This window comes from Drosophila novamexicana, unplaced genomic scaffold, assembly GCF_003285875.2.
Source record: "Drosophila novamexicana strain 15010-1031.04,08,12 unplaced genomic scaffold, DnovRS2.1 tig00000564-arrow-pilon, whole genome shotgun sequence".
Lineage (NCBI taxonomy): Eukaryota > Metazoa > Arthropoda > Insecta > Diptera > Drosophilidae > Drosophila > Drosophila novamexicana.
The window spans coordinates 2,419,399-2,436,458 of NW_020824810.1; the positions used below are offsets into that span (position 1 = coordinate 2,419,399).

The following is a 17,060-nucleotide window of genomic DNA, read 5'->3' on the forward strand; positions in this document are numbered from 1 at the left end:
AAGAGAGAGAGAGAAAGTGTATGTGTGTGTGTGTGTTGGGGAACTGAGAGCGAGAGAAAGGAAAACTGCGCTCGCGCGTTGAAAATTCATTGATTGCAATCAGGAAGCGCCGAATAGAGAGCGCTCCGCAATATAGTTCTGCCCGCCTTTTAGGCGAGCGGCTCTGACAAGTGCGAAAACTCACCACGCAACGACGGGTAGCACGGACTACGACTACGATTTTGGCTATGACTATGGCGAAGACTATAACAGCGACTGGCACAGACGAGCGGCGCTCAGTACTTTGAGGGTAGTTAGTTGGACAACGGCTTTGCCGAAAAACGGGCCCCACAGCAGCAGCTGCCGCACAACAATTTTTTGGGTTAGATTACACACACACACTCGCACACACACACACACACGCACACAGAGTATATATGTATCTTTCAGTAACTAAAACAGCAGCAGCAACTGAGCAACAAAAAAAAAAGGCCAATTAAATTGCCTGGCAGCTAAAAAAACAACCAATAAAAAAAAGGCTAAAGAAAAAGTGCAGGCTAAAAGCTAAATGAAATTATATGTAAAGTGTGTTAAAACAAAAAATTACGAAAAAATTTGAAAATGAATTGCGAAAAGTTGGCTTCAAGAAAAATAATGTGTATATGCTCGTGTGTGTGTGTGTGTGAGTGCGTGTGTGTGTGTGTGCGTGTGTAGCAGCAATTGTGCTTTAGGCCGCGACAGCTCCCTGGATACAGAAAAGTGATTTCCTGCAAAATGTGCACGCGCCTCTTGCTAAAAAGAAACTATAAAAAGAATAGTGGAAAAAACTATTCAAAGCGACAGCTCATGAGTGCAGCCATGAATCAAACATGAATAAACCATGAATAAATGCTCGTCTAAATGTGACCGAGCGAAAAGTCGGCGCGATTCGATACATTATTGGGCCGTGCTAAACGCTGCATATATCGATTGGCGAAGAAAAATTATTATAAATTGCTTCAACCTACATATAAAGCGTGTGAGATACACACACATTCACACGCACACACACACGCACACACGCACGCACACATACATGAAGTTTGAACAGCAATAAGCTGTATAACAGTAGACAGGCACACACGCACACACACACCCATACAGTGCAGTCTGAAGTTAGGGTTAGGTTCGCGGGGGCGGTGGGGGGGGGCGTGTAACATAAAGTTGTATGTAGCTGAAGCAGGGGGCGGCTGCGGGATGGGGGTCGGATGGGGGTTGGGGGTGGGTTGGGTTGGCTCTGCCCTTATGTCGTTAGCTTCGTTAGTGGTCCGTTCGGTTTCGTTACGTTTGCGTCTCGTTACGTCTGCGTTACGTCGCAACGTAGCGCTCACACTCCGGCAACTCCTCCGCGTAGCGCTGACTCCCACTCGCCCCCCCTCTCTTTCACGCTCTCTCTCTCTCTCTCTCGCTCTGATGTGTGGTCGCTTCGTGCGTGAAAATGTGTGTCAGTAGCTGGCTCGTAAAAAAAGAGCGCAGAGCGGCGGGCAGCTCACCCAACTCCAACTTCGCGTCGAACCTTATAAATCACTCGTTGAGCACGCAGCACTCGAGCAACAACACGAGCAAAAATATATAAAAAAAAATATATATATTATAATAATGTGCTTTAATTAACTGTGCAGCAAAACAACAACAAGTAGAGCAAAGAAAAAAAAAATAGCTCAACAGAGTTTAACCAAAGTGCGGTGTCCGTGTTTTTTTAACCCCAACAGCCATGTACATACATAAAAAAAATAAATAAATAAATGCATTAACTAATAAGCGGCTATTAACAAAATGCAATCAGTCAGCAGACAGTGAAAGTTCAAAAGTAAATTATAAAAAAAGTTGAGAAAATATAAAATAAAATAAAATAAAATAAAATGCGCAAATTCAGCGGAAACGGAAATGCACTTAGCGCCGCCTGATAGCAGCAGCAGCAGCAACAACAACAACAGCAGCAGCAGGAGGCAGCGGCACGCCTACACACACACACGCGCACACACACACACACACACAGTACAGATGCCTGGCAATGTAGCCGCTGTGTCGCGTGTGTGAAAAATTGCAGCTAGAATACAAAATTGTTGAGCTTAAGGTGCAGAGTGCTGAGCAACTGGAACTGGAACTGGAACTGGAGCTGAAGCAGGAGCTGGAACTGAAGCCAGGAGCTGGAACTAGAGCTGTAGCTGTAGCATATATATTTATATATATATACAATTAATTCTCATACGCCGCGTTCACACTTCAAGCATTCAAAATTCATCGTCTAAGCAAAGCGGGTGAGCAGCTATATCTAGTCTATATCTAATATACGCCAAAAATCAAGTTTAATGCAGTTCCGATCAAGACAACACACAACACACTTACACACACACGCACACACGCACACTCACGCACTTTGTTAGCTCTGTTCATTTCCTGCGTATGTCTTGAGTAAACGTATAAATAATAATCAATTTGCCCCCCCGATCAGATCGAACTAAGTATTCAAATTATGCTTGTAAATATATATACATACATATATACATATGTATGTATATATCCATCGAGTACTCGTATGTATGTGTATGTGTATGTTTATGCGTATTGTGTATTGTATATTGTGTATTTAACTAAACTAACTGCTACTAAGTATTTCCTAGACTTGATTAAACAATTATTAATATGTACGAATTTTTGCCCTTTTTAATATTTAAGCATTTTTTTTTTTACCTATTTTCATAATTATTAATATTTATCTAATTTGCATTTTACTTGATTTAAGTTTAGTTTTAGCGCCTTGACAAAATGTTTTGCTTAGTCCTTTAAGCTCCTGCTGCGCTTAGCCTTAAGTAGTTTATAGAGTTTAGCTAACGTATTATTTCTCATTTATTTTCCTTGTTGTTTTTTTATATCCTTCATAAGCTAGGCTTATATTTAGACTAGCTGTCAAATTGTCTCTCAAATATAATTGGTTTTTTTTTTCCAATTTATTTCTCTTGATAACTTTTTCCATTTATTTTTTTGTGCCAATTGAAAGCTTTTAATTAGATGCGGCTTCACACGAAAGGCAATTGTGCATTTGCCCAGAAACAACTCGTTGGCCAAAGGGGCGTGAAGGGGGGCGGGGGTCGGAGGGGAGGCGTAACAATAGGCAGCTCGCATGATTTGTCATGCGAGTATACACACAGACGGCGCATTGACAGAGGCATCTAATGAGTATTTCCTTTTTTTTTATACTCATCATATACTGCCTACGGCCACGCCTACTTATGGGCGGCCAGCCTTAAACGCTTTGCGTGTTTGTTTTTATTCCTTGGGGTAGGGGGCGTGCGGGGGGCGTGGGCTGCGTGTGACTGCTTTAGCATTGCTTTGGTTTTAGTTACAGTTACATTTTCCATTTTCATTGCCCATTTTCTGAGGCATTTGCCTTGCCTTAGTCTTGCTTCTAATTTTAGATGAGTGGAATAATTTTTATTGATTTCAAATTTTAACCTTATTTGGGCTGCCGCTGCCAATGTGTGTGTATGAGTGCGTATATATGTGTGTGTGTGTGTGTGTGTGTGTGTGTGTGTGTGTGTGTGTGTGTGTGTGTGTGTGTGTGTGTGTCGCAGCATAGAGCGCTAAGCACAGAAGAAAAAAAAGTTATAAAAGAAAACGCCGCCAAACGCCCAACAACAAAATATGCGGCAAATACTTTACGATGACGCGATTGTTGAATCGTCACATGTGTGTGTATGTATGTATGTGTGTGTGTGTGTGCGTCTTTTGCTGAGCGCCGCAGCTGCGCAAATGCGTGTGGTGAATAGCAAATGGGCGCTGCGAGCGACTGCCCCACAAATTCAACATGTTTTTGTGGGGTAAGGCAGTGGGTAGAGCGGAGGGTGAGGGTGCCTCGGGGGCGCTGCGATAACTCAGACAGGCGCTGATAACGCCAACGAGTGTCGACTGTAATAGCTGTAACAATAGTACATGAATTCGTCATCAAATGCATTTGCAAATGCTGCTGGCCCGGAGCCGGAAGTGGATAAAAATACGACGCGCCTGAAAGTATGCAGCAGAAAAAGAAAAGTGAGCTGCCTGCATAGATAACTAGATACAGTAGATACTGTGTGTGTGTGCTTGTGTGTGTGAGTGTGCTTTGTTTGCCTAGCTGAGTGCTGGCCTTAATGGCCGGGCTGGATATGTAATCGAATCCTGGTCAGATCCTGACCTCATCTTGATAGCTGCGGCTGGCGGCCTGTAGCTGCAAGGCTTATGCACCAATATGTGGCACGTTGTTGTTGCTGTCACGTAAATGGGCACTCAGGCGACACACTCACACACACACTCTCACACACATACACGCTTACACACACTCACAGCCTGCTCAGGCATGCAAGTAAACATTTGAATGGTCTTCCGGTCTGCTGATTCGTTTAGCTTTTATTTAGTCGCTGTCGCCGTTGCTTGCCACAGGTCCGCCCCGCCCACCCGTTTCTTCCTTTCTTTTTAGCCATTCATAAAGCGACGCATTCAGTAGTTGGCTGCGCCCTGCCCGGCTGCACTTCACTTTTTTCTTTAGCCCATCCGTGAGTGCCTGGGTAAAACGTGAGATTCGTCTTACCTACACGTGCCACAGCCCGACACGGACTATCTCTTCTGGCGAGCGAGGGTTGTTAAAGGTTTTTTTTTTTCTTATTAATAATTCAGGTTTTTATTGAGCAAATTAGCCAAGCTTTTAGTTTTCTCCATAGGCTTTTATAGAAAGAGTCTTGTAATTTTATCAGGCAGTATGTTATGCATTGAAGGAGAAACCTACGAACTCATCGAGTATATATATATATATATATCTATATATATGCTTAGTCAATATGAACCCCAATATCAATCCGAGTCTGACATGTTTTATCTTTTTAGTAGATCAATGATTGATGATGAAGGATCTGCTTATCATATCTCATTTACATCTTTGCGAATTTCTAAGCTCTTTCAAGATGTTCTCTCACAAAGCCCAAGCTTTAATTTAGAGTCTAGTTGCTTTATAAAGCTGTATTAGACCATGCTTAATAATCTGCAGTTTTCCTTTATTTAATAAATATTGAGATCTTGACAGCTTACGAAGTTTTCCTTGCAAAATGATAGCTGGATTTGAAGAAACAACCTCACGCTAGGCAGAGACTGATTAAGTCATGGAATCAAAACCCACTTAGACCCAAAAAAAAAAAAGACATAGATAAATAGTTGATAGATACTAACAGATAAATTCAAGACACATTTTAATCAAATACAACCCAGCTCGTTGCCTAAGCAGCATAAATTGATATATTGGCGGATAGCTTTATAATTATATGCAGAAATATTTGCTTAATTGAATATAAGCTAGCACAGATATTTAATGATTCCACCCTCGTTGTAATTCATACGAATCATCTACCTGTGTGTGCTCCTGTGTGTGTCCGTGTGTGTGTGTGTATTCAACTGAGTGCGACTCCTCTTGGCAGCGACTTGGTCGAGTGGCAATTTGCATGCGATTTGTTTTGTCTAAATAGAAAACAAAATTTGCATAGAGAGCGGACGAGAGCTGCCATAATGCCATGCTCTCGACATTTCTCACAAGCTCTCCGCTGGGTTTATTTGCTTATGCGTTTAGTGCAGCTTCTGCTGCCTGAGATTTAGGTAAAAAGGTTAAGGATATGTTTGTTGATGTAGTCTAATTTAAATGCAAAACGGCAAATGCTTTAAGGGAGGTCTCTATGCAAGGCGTATACGTAATATATGATTGAATACACAAAACAGGATGTATATATTCTATATGCGATAGATCTTGGCTGTGTGCAAGACGGGGCGTATGCGTAATATATGATTGTATATATGGACACAAAACGGGCCGTATATATGTTATATGCGAAAGATCTTGGCTGTGTGCAAGAATATATGGTGGCGTATGCGTAATATGCATAAGATCTTGTCTGTGTTTGCGGTGTTTGCCTTCTTTATTTTGTACCATGTTTGTTCTTTTTCACTTCTAACTCTTGCAGATGCAGCCAAGCGAGCGAGCAATTGAATGAATTTAACATAGAACCAATATAAAAGCCAATCAAAACGTGCATATCAATCTAGAGCAGACAAACCAAAGAAATTCAATCAAACGAAGCATTTAACAGGACAGCCACAACAACAACTGAAGCAGAAGCAACAACGACAACAACACAGACAGCAACAACAACAACAAGAAGAAGAACTGCGTGGGTGCATGCCGCGGATGAGCCGCGGATTATGTCACGTGACGATTATAATCCAGTGAATAGCTCTGGTGTGCGCAGTCCGGGTCGCGTGCGTCGGCTCCAGGAATTGCCAACGGTCGATCGCTCACCATCACGGGATTACGGCGCACGCGGAAGTCCACTAGGTGAACAAAAATACCAAAATAAACTAAATTATATATGTATATATATATATAGTTAATCTATCAGTTAGTGGCTTCAACTAAAGCTGGCTTTACTTTAAATTTTCGCCAGCCATATTCAAGCACAAACGTAGCCGCACACCAAATGCCATAACTAAGTGCAAAAAAAATAAGTATCTGCAAGATACAAAAGCTGCTCACGTTTGTGCGAGAGGGCGAGAGATAGAGACAAAGAGAAGCTCCTAAATTATGCATATCATTTCACATACTCCAATTGGCCTACTTAGCTTAAGAATTGATTTAGTTTTATCAAAATTTATTGCTCCTATTGCATGCATAAAGATTGCATTTATGTATGCGAAGAGAGCTTCATAAATTGGCTTTAAAAACCTTTTTGACTAAGACTCTAGAAGTTGAGTTGAAAATTAAAACTTTTGTCTCGAAATTTCATTTGTGAACTCCATAAAATGCTTTTAGTTTGTGCTCTTTGTAGTTTCTTAATTAAACTAATGCAAAATTTTATACTAAAATCTATAATTTCTGTCTAACATCACACGCATGCGCATGGTACATTTTACGTTTGGCTTAACTCATCTGCAAAATCTGTAATAATTTTTATTTTGTTAAACCAACAAAAACATAACATACACACACATTCACACACACATTCACACACTATAACACTCATACATTTCCAATGAAAATTGAAAACGTTGCGTCTTTTAAATGCATTAAATCAACCCGTATTTGCATACTGAACTCTGCAAAATTTCAAATCAATTTCTATAATTGAATCAACTCCAGCCGCTGCAGTTAACTTGTAAATTGCATTAACCTGACTAGGAAAATGGCTGGCAGCTGGTTTTAGCAGCCAGCAACGACCTCGAGTTGCCACAACAAGCTAAATTTAATTCCTTCTGAAGCGTTACCGAACATCAAAGCCTCAAACTGGATTACAATTATGGTTAGCAAGCATTCACCTTAATCATAACACACTCAGTACTCTCAGCAAGCGAAAGAAGTTCGTTTGTGTCCCACGTTGGCCGCCAACTGACATACAGCTCAGGCCATAAATAAAATAACAAACTATCACAGAAAATCAAATGCTCAATGTGGATTACAATTATGGCTAACAAGCATTCACCTTAGTCTCAACATGCTCACTTTTCAACAACGCTTGTTTGCGGCTCACGTTGGGCGCTAACTAAGGTTTGACCATACATAAAATGGAAAACTATCAGAGAGAATCAAAGAATTTAACTAAATTACAATTATGGCTAGCAAGCATTCACTTTAGTCATTACATACTCTACTTCTAAAAGATATTTGCTCGCGTTGGGTGCCAACTTTTAAAAAACCATTCAGGTCCTAGAAAAAATAAGACTCAAATGCAATAACAATAACGGACAGAAAGCATTCACTAAATACATTACATGCTTGCTTTTTCACAGCCGACGAAGTTTGTTAGTGACTCACGTTGGGCGCCAACTTTGTTTGAACCCACAGTTTATACCATTAATTCAATGAAACACCGCTTAATTGGGCACACAAATTGACCATAAATTGAGCATAGTTTCTACACATGCTCAAATAATAAAAAACTTCTTAACTCGCGGCCAACTAATTAGAGTTTCAACTTATTTGAACGACCAAAATAGCGTCTGTTATTGCCCTCTAGCTGAGGCATAGCACCATAAATAACACTTGAGAATTTATGATTTAATAAAGTCAAGCCACAGGGTTGGCAAATTTTTAGCCAGACATAAATTTATGAAAGCCCTTGAAGGGAAGTCAAGAAAGAAGCATAAAATGAGGAAAGTAAATGTGATCAGATAAGTTTTAGTTGAGTTTTTTTTAGTAACTGAAACTGATGGAAAAATCAGATATGTGTCCGCTATTAGAACTGGTCTATATGTAATATCAAAATCTAAAAATTAGCACATTTAAATTTATAAATATCAAAAGAAGTCTTGATTTCGTATTCGTATTCAATAGCAGCACAAATTGGTTAGTACTTTGAGTAGCATTTAGCTTAGCCTTAAAATAAGCTTTGAAAAATGGCCAAAAAGAAAAGCTGGCAACACTGATGCGCAAGGACACGGCACAACAAAGAGCCACAAATTAAGTTTCGTGTGGCTTGGCTGGTTACGTGCAAAATGTTCAGCTCATGCTGGCAAAAAGTTTAGTTTATGGCTCCCCCCACACACACACACACACTCTCACACTCGCACTCACACTCACACTCACACACACATATCCGCCCCCGGGACCAATGCACAAATCACACAGCGCTGCTGCAGCAAGGCCAAAGGGGCGGAGTGAGCGGGGGTTTTGGCTAACAAAGTAGCTAGTTTATGAGCCATTTTATATGGCAACAAGGCGGGCGGGCAGCAACTCGCGCGCGATACACGACAAACATTTCACGTTGATGTTGAGTTTTTCGTTCCCTGCGTTCCATTCAACTAACCCTTTTTTATTATACCATATAGTAACTGCATAATTCAGTATGAGCGACACGAACTAGCTTTAGCGCAATCAGCAACCGATTCCCGAGCTAAGAAAAAAGGAACAACAAAAAACAATCACTGCACTAGTTTTCATCTACTACAAGAAAATACAAACTAGTTCCAGATCTTGATTTACATATGAACCGGTTATTTTTTATGATTTTGTTCTTCATTTCTGATTTCACACTCAAGCAGAAAAACAAAAAAAGAAAACAAAAGAAAAGAAAAACAAATACCGAACCCGTCATCCTCATTTGATCATCGTCATGAATTCTGTATGAATTTCAGCAATGGGCAGTCCATACTACCGCGACATGGATGAGCCAACAAGTCCCGCCGGTGCGGGACACCATCGCAGCCGCAGCGCCAGCAGACCACCGATGTCACATGCCATGGACTATCCAAGTAATAACCCAGCACATCTCTAACCCACATTCTGCGCCCCTAGCATATTCTCCTTTTAATTCTATTATATATTTTTGATTTGTTCACATCGAACAGGAACCCGCTATCAGTCGCTCGATCGCGGCGGCCTTGTGGATCCGCATGAACGTGAATTCATTCCCATACGAGAGCCGCGTGATCGCTCCCGGGACAGATCCCTGGAAAGAGGACTCTACCTGGAGGACGAACTGTACGGCCGTTCGGCGCGACAAAGTCCCAATGCGCTAGGAGGTAAGCGTTGGTCCACTAAATAAATCTTAGCTATGGGTAATATGTTGGGTTAGATTGAAATCGATCTAAAAGAATCCTTAGCTAAATCAGGGTTAAGAGGAGAGATTACCCTAGGCGGAAGGAACCTTGCATTTTATTCCATATATATCCGTAAAAAATCTTCCATTCGTAATATTCTCAAGAGGTTCGTTTAAGAAATGCCCCGCTTATGTTTTAGGAAAGCGTTACATTTCAGATTTGTTGTAGATTTATATATGTATATGATTATATATGTATATGATATAAAAATAAAGGTACTATATTGTGATAGATGGGGATCGGGCGGAAGGAAACCTTAGCTTAGACCATAGAAGGAGAAGGAGAAGGAGACCCAAGAAGGAGAAAGTCAAACCCCGCTTTCGTAAGGATTCTGTCAGGTATTTTGTCGAGAAATTTCAACCATTATTCCACGATATTACTGTTAGATCTTCCATTCGTGGAAAGCGTAAGATTTCACATATATTCTGGGTAATATTTGTATATGATATGAAAATATGTTAGCTTACCAAGTATTATCCTAGAGAGGCCTGAAAAGAGAAAGGAAATAATATTTATTACTTACAAAATATTAACTAACTAATAAGGGAATAAATATATAAGAATTTAGGATAACATATATGCCATTCTTCAATTCTATACTCAATCTATGTACAGGCTATAACACGGGTATGCCCACATCGGATCGTGCCTATCTGGGGGATTTGCAGCATCAGAATACGGATCTGCAGCGTGAGCTGGGCAATCTGAAGCGGGAGCTGGAGCTGACGAATCAAAAGCTGGGCAGCTCGATGCACAGCATCAAGACATTCTGGTCGCCGGAGCTAAAGAAAGAGCGGGCGCTGCGCAAGGAGGAGAGCGCCAAGTACAGTCTGATCAACGATCAGCTAAAGCTGCTTAGCACAGAGAATCAGGTGAGCAAATTACACAGCTATAGCAGGTGAGTGCATTTAATTAACTGGTCTCCTGGCACGCAGAAACAAGCGATGCTCGTGCGCCAGCTGGAGGAGGAGCTGCGTCTGCGCATGCGCCAGCCCAATCTCGAGATGCAGCAGCAAATGGAGGCCATCTACGCGGAGAACGATCATCTGCAGCGCGAGATCAGCATATTGCGCGAGACCATCAAGGATCTCGAGTGCCGCGTGGAAACCCAAAAGCAGACGCTCATCGCGCGCGACGAGAGCATCAAGAAGCTGCTCGAAATGCTGCAGGCCAAGGGCATGGGTAAGTCTCGCACTCTGAAGGGGGAGGGGGCAAATGTATACATATATAGAAACATGCCACATTTGGTTTCAGGCAAAGAGGAGGAGCGCCAAATGTTCCAGCAAATGCAGGCGATGGCACAGAAACAGGTAAGTCCTTAGCCCACACAAATATCCTTGTTGTGCCTGGAGTAACAGGCGGCCGCCCCCCGCCCCCACGCCCAACAGAGACTATCTGTCTCACTGTCTAATTCTCGTTTTGCGGCAAACAAAATGCTCTAGTGACAATGATTTCGTACACATGCGCAGCCCACCACAAAAAAAAAAAAATACTACAAAAAAAGTACTAAAAACAACGTTAAATACCAACAAAAAAAATAATTCTTACTTTTATAGTTTATTTTTAGTTAATGTTGAACAACTTTTGCGACTGCAAGTGCTTAACTTTTGTTTTCTTATTACATATATATATATATATATACTATATATACCATATACTAGTAAAATACCAAATATACCAAATACACTACACTAATCTATATTGATATCCATAAAATACCAAATACACAGACACAACAGCATATGCTCTATTGTAGCGCCTAGCATTCAAAAATTCTTAAATAACTTTTGCTTCGTTTTGCTTTGAACTAACTGCCAGTTAATAAAGTTAACTTCAACTTAAATCTTAAGCTAGCGTTTGCAGTTTGTTCGTAGTATTTTGTTATAAGTTCTACACACACACACACACACACACACACACACACACACACACACACACACACACACACACACACACACACACACACACACACACACACACACACACACACACACACACACACACACACACACACACATGCACACAGTAACTTTGACATGTTTTTGGTAGTTGTTCCTTGTTGTTGTTTAATTAATTTGTCTACAAATGAGTCAGCTATAAGCGCTCTTTAAGCACACACCAACACACACACACATCCAAACACTTATTGCTAGTCATTTCATCAGTTGCAACGCCTTTTGTGCGCCCCCCCCCCCCCCCTTTCCCTGCCTTCACCATGCCTCACACTCTGCAACTCAATGTGGGGCAAGCAATAAAATTCAATTTGTTGCATACATTTCGTACATCTCGCAGAGAGTTTGCCATTGTTTTTGACAACGATCCCCCCTCAACAACCCCCCCCCCCCCCCCCCCCCCCAAAAAAAAAAAACATCCCAATAAGCCCTACCCCTCCCCGCTGACCCTGTTTTTTATTGCTTGCGCAGTTATGCAACAAGCAAAATGCATTCGATTTGCATCATAATTCTTACTTATTGACACCCAAAAAAAAAACGAAACAAGTTTAACTATGAGTGCCCGACTAGCAGCTACCCTGTGCCCACAACAAATTAGAACTTCTATTTAAGAGAACATTTTTCTGGAAAGCGTAAAACACGAGATATGCAAATCGATATTAGGAAAACAGCTTCGAGGTTTTTGGCGAGAGTGAGACGGACATATAGATAGATAGAGCCCGATCAAGTATACCCATTTGTAATGCACACAGGGTATACACGAAACTCAAGCAGTTCAGCCCCAGGACATATGCGGCGCTGCCCTGTGGGAAATCTACTGAAAATTTTGCCCGAACCAGTTTGACAATACTCTGACTCATCTGTCCCCAAGGACAGCAAAACGGGGCAGCTGCTTATTACTTACACACACACACACACAAACACACAGGCAGAGCTATACTCTGTAATTACTCGCATGCCAGCCCATAGATAACATGCGTACACATAATGCCATGTATTAAGCCACAGTTTCAGGCCACATAAGGGCTGGCCGCTGTCCAGGGCATGTCAACAAAGGCGTCGGACCATACAAAAAGGCCAAACAACACGCACACACACAGAAAGAGAGAGACGGAGACACTGTGAGAGAGACCTTGATGCCATATGATATGCTACTTATTTAAGGCAGCCCGACTGATCCATTCGCTCATGCTGGTTTTTTCTTTGGCTAACTGCCCACTTGGCAATTTATTCACATTTTGTTCACGCATCAATTGAACGCTTGAATACAACTCGAATGGCATTCGACTGTCGCAATTGTCGCAAATAAATATATTTCTTTCGAAAGTCGGCCATGCCTTGGGGCGGCGTTTGGCGTTGCACGAAATGAATTTGTCTCCGGTTTGCCGGAACAAACGAGCGAAATAACCAGCGACAGTTGTAATTAAAAACCCTCAGTTCAAAATGTAGCAAGCGGAAATAACAATAACAAATGTTGGGCGAAAACAAGAGAAGTCTATATATAAAACTATTCGACTTGGAGTTACCCTGTGTCTGGCGAAACTAGCTCTTATTATCTGCGAAATCTGCTTCAATAATACTATCGATAACTTTATCGTTTATCGATATTTATCGATGTCTTTAAATAAGACAAAGACTGCCTATGGATATCCTTAAACAAAACCAAGACTGTATATCAATATTTATCGATATCCTTAAACAAAATCGAGACGGAATGTCGATATTTATCGATATTCTTAAATAAGACAAACACCGTCTATCGATTTTTATCGATTTCGATGATTATTTCTTATCCTCAAATAAGACCACAAGGCCGACAATCAACAATAATCGATTTGCAGAAACTGTGGAAACTATCGATATATTTAATTCGATTTGCAGAAACTGTGGAAACTATCGATATATTTTACTCTAAAAGTTGATAGCTCTCGATATGGATAAAATCTATAAAAAGGCAAGTTTTCCTTAAATACATAGTCTTATCAAAGAGAATATCAAAAGTAATCCATACTATATTAAATTGAACGGCTTCAGGCGTAAACACGAAAAACATCAGTAAACCTTTTATATGCAATGCAGCTTTAATATGCTGTAAGATAATTTTTTATTCCGATTGCACATACCCAATTTAACAAAAAGTAAGACGGAAAAACGTACGAATTACTACAGTTTTTCCGGCTTTTCTTTTTTTCTTCATCGAGAGCGTAGGCGAGCAATTAAAAAAGTTGGCAGCTGCGTTGCGTATACGCCGCGTGCAACGGCGCCAAAAGCGAGCAATCAACGCCGTTCGCCGGGTCGAGGTCAATTCTAGCCTTTGCTGTTGCTGTTGTTGTTGCCTCTATTCCAATTGCATTTCGTATATGCACATGTTCAGCTTTTAGTTCCGTTTTTTTTTTTCGTATTAAAAGGCTTTCACCAAAACACAAAAGGCTATGTCAACTATAATTAATAGTTGTTATCTAACGCGCGGCTCAGTTGAAATCTGACGAAAAACTTATCCAAGGCTGTCGCAACTTTAATGCCTTGTTTTATACTTATTAAGTGCTGCCAGAGCAATCCTTAATAAGTCAGAAAGTCGATGAAACGCGGGCCCAGGCTAGCTAGAAACTTTTCACAATTTATCTAAACAGGGTCGGGGCTAAGCACTGGGTACGCACTTCAGGGCTCAAATCCCCGTGAGCAACATTTTCTACTTTTTCAAAATATAAAAAAGTGTTTTCTTATACAGTAAACAATTTGAAAATGTTAAAATCATAAGGAAGAATGCTTGAATATAAGACATAAGCTCTTTTATCTTTTGGATTCCTATTTCTAGACAACAATTATTTCTCTCCTGCTGCAAGCTTTTATTTCCTGACGAGTCTAAGCAGTTCTACAAAGCTCTTCCAAGTTTTTCCTACTTTATTGCTAGACTTTTGAGAACTGAAATAACTTTAAACTCAAGCTACTAAGTCATCCCGTACCACACACATTAATACTTACTTAGTATCCAGCTTGTGCCCAAATATTGCCAGGCCTTACATAACTTTGGCGCACGCATATCTAAGCTATTCTCTGTGCGAGTGTGTGCGAGTCTGTGTGTGTGTGTATGTGTGTGTGTGTGTGTATGAATTTTATATTAACAACATTTATGGGCATTTAACTGGCGCCAGTTGGTCTCTGGCATACATTTGCCCTCTGAACTACAATATGAAAAAAAAAATACAAAACTGAACCTTCTCAATTCTGGCCCACAGCTTGATTTGGAGCGTGAAATCAAGAAATACGCTCAGGAGGAGCAGGGGGTGAGGGTGAGTTGTCGCACATTTTGTTGTTGTTTTAAATACCCTGCCTTTTTGTCTACCCTTGTAGCGGGTATTATTATTTTGTGCGTGAGTATATGTAGCCATGTCCGTTTAACTATATAAATCTAAGCTAATCTCTGCCGTGTCGGAATCTGTCAGATTGGAGTACTATATCATATATCGATCATAAATCAGTCGTACATAAATCGCTTCACATGTCTACAAGGGTATTTAATCTTCGGCGTGCCGCAGATAAGCCTTATTTCATGACATTTTTGTTTCTCTGCTTGCGCCTTAGCTAACATTATCCAAACACAGCGTTCGTAGGCTACTTGCCACATGCCTCGTGCCACCTGAGCCACCCACTCACCTGGCATAGTTGCACGTTGGCCTAAACTGTCGATGAATGGCAGCCACATTCAAATATTCATGCTGTTTGGCCCTGGCCAAGCAAATTACCAAGCTATGCAAAGCGGCGCCAATGCCTGAATTTTAATTAGCATGCATAGAAGGGCCGGTTGTATGCGTGTGTGTGAGAGAGTGTGGGTGCAAGGATAAGCCCATGCATACGCATAAATAATAATGGACAGGGTTGGGTGTTTGTTAGGGGTGTGTGTGTGGGGGGGGGGGGGGCGTGTGTGTAGCTGCGGCGCTGCTGCTCGTTTATAAACATGAAACGTTGGCCTCAACTCTTGATATATTGCGGCAGGGCCAGGGGCGGAGGCGCTGTGGCAGGGGGCGTGTGCTTTGTTTGGCCGAGGGCATAAAATAATTACGCGGCTTGCCGTAAAATTCATTTTGCTGTCAAAAACCACACACACACACACACACAGACACCCACACCCCCACACACACACACACAGAGAGACAAGTCGTGTCGTGTCCTGGCCAAACGCAATTACCAGCTGCGCTGCTAGGAATAGGTTTATTTAGAGTGTTTCCAAATGAAATGAAAACAATTAAGCCAGAAACGGAAATGCGCAGCAGACTCTGAACTCTTGGCAGCAGCAGCAACAGCAGCAGCAGCTCAAAAACTGGCACACAGTGGCACACGAAAGTAAGCACACACAGGCAAACCGACAGAAAGACAGAGAGAGACGGACAGGATATGGCGGACATTGCATATCCTGCACAAGCTTTATGGCAAAACAGCCTCATCATCATGGGTCATCCTTTGCACTCGAAATGTCAGCTTCAATTGATTTATCGATTTCCATGCAATTGCATTTCAATTTTATATGAACAAACACACACATTTGCCAGGTGCACCAGGTACAACCATCCCCGCCCCCCTTGGTGCACCACCCTCTCTGTAACCCACGACTGCGTTGCGTTCTCTGCAGTTGTTCGGATGTTGTCCTAGTGATTGCGGTTGTGCTTTGTGTGCCATCGCATAACCTAACACAAACACACAAACACACACACAAACACACACACAAACACACTCCCAAACACACACACACATGCACACTAAACTAATAAGCTAAACTAGGACGCCAAAGATAGACTGAGAACTTGCTTTTGAACTTTAATTTGAGAAAGTTGAAACAACGGATGCAGCAGGAATATAATTTGTTAACTAAAAGCAAGAGTTTTCGAATCTATGAACAGAAGAACTTATTGCAACATTAGAAAGTGCCATAGAAGAAAATAGATGAATAGAAAGTCTATAGATAATGATCAAATATTATGTAAACATGAAATTCACGAAATCATCAAGCCAGACGAAAAATTTTCCAAAAGCAGAGAAAAGAAGATCCTAAGAAAAATACTGATTTTCCCAAGTTCTTAAAGGCAATTTCCAGATCTTTAGTGAAATCCGAATTCTTAAGGCTCTTCATATAAATAAAAACAATACAACAATAAAATAAAACCAATTGTCAAATTGAATATATAGACACTGACAATATGAAAAAATCAATAGATATGGAATACTTAAATCTACAAGAAATGTTTTCTATTAGACATAATATACTCGCAGTTTACCTTTGAAGGCTTCTGCGGAGTACTGCGGAGTACATTTTACCTATATAGAGGGTATCTAACAAGCCAAACACATTCAGCTATATAACAAATAGTATTGCTGCATAGCGACATGGGACAATGTATAAATAGTGTTGCCTACTTTCGAGCGCAATGCTGGGAGGCAGTTAATAAACCTGCAAATCGACATACAATTTGGTACGTGCTGCAAGGA

At 41.1% G+C, this 17,060-nt stretch overlaps 1 protein-coding gene and 1 long non-coding RNA gene across 3 annotated transcripts in view; one reads left to right on the forward strand and one right to left on the reverse strand.

Moving 5' to 3' along the window:
* Nucleotides 1-17,060, reverse strand: part of LOC115762167 — a 114,027-nt gene that overhangs the window by 52,123 nt on the left and 44,844 nt on the right. The window contains exon 2 of the long non-coding RNA XR_004017796.1: nt 10,095-10,115. This is a non-coding gene — a long non-coding RNA (uncharacterized LOC115762167). The remainder of the gene's footprint in view (nt 1-10,094; nt 10,116-17,060) is intronic.
* LOC115762159 (ELKS/Rab6-interacting/CAST family member 1) overlaps nt 2,226-17,060 on the forward strand; it is a 43,054-nt gene continuing 28,219 nt past the window's right edge. The window contains exons 1-7 of one of the 2 annotated variants that reach the window (XM_030704273.1): nt 2,226-2,279; nt 6,000-6,370; nt 9,163-9,279; nt 9,376-9,549; nt 10,243-10,499; nt 10,563-10,809; nt 10,882-10,937. In XM_030704273.1, the coding sequence (XP_030560133.1) occupies nt 6,238-6,370; nt 9,163-9,279; nt 9,376-9,549; nt 10,243-10,499; nt 10,563-10,809; nt 10,882-10,937 (984 nt within the window). In that variant the 5' untranslated portion in view covers nt 2,226-2,279; nt 6,000-6,237. Of the gene's footprint in view, nt 2,280-5,999; nt 6,371-7,253; nt 7,332-9,162; nt 9,280-9,375; nt 9,550-10,242; nt 10,500-10,562; nt 10,810-10,881; nt 10,938-17,060 lie in introns of those variants that run through there. The other variant, XM_030704274.1, reaches the window with a different exon arrangement.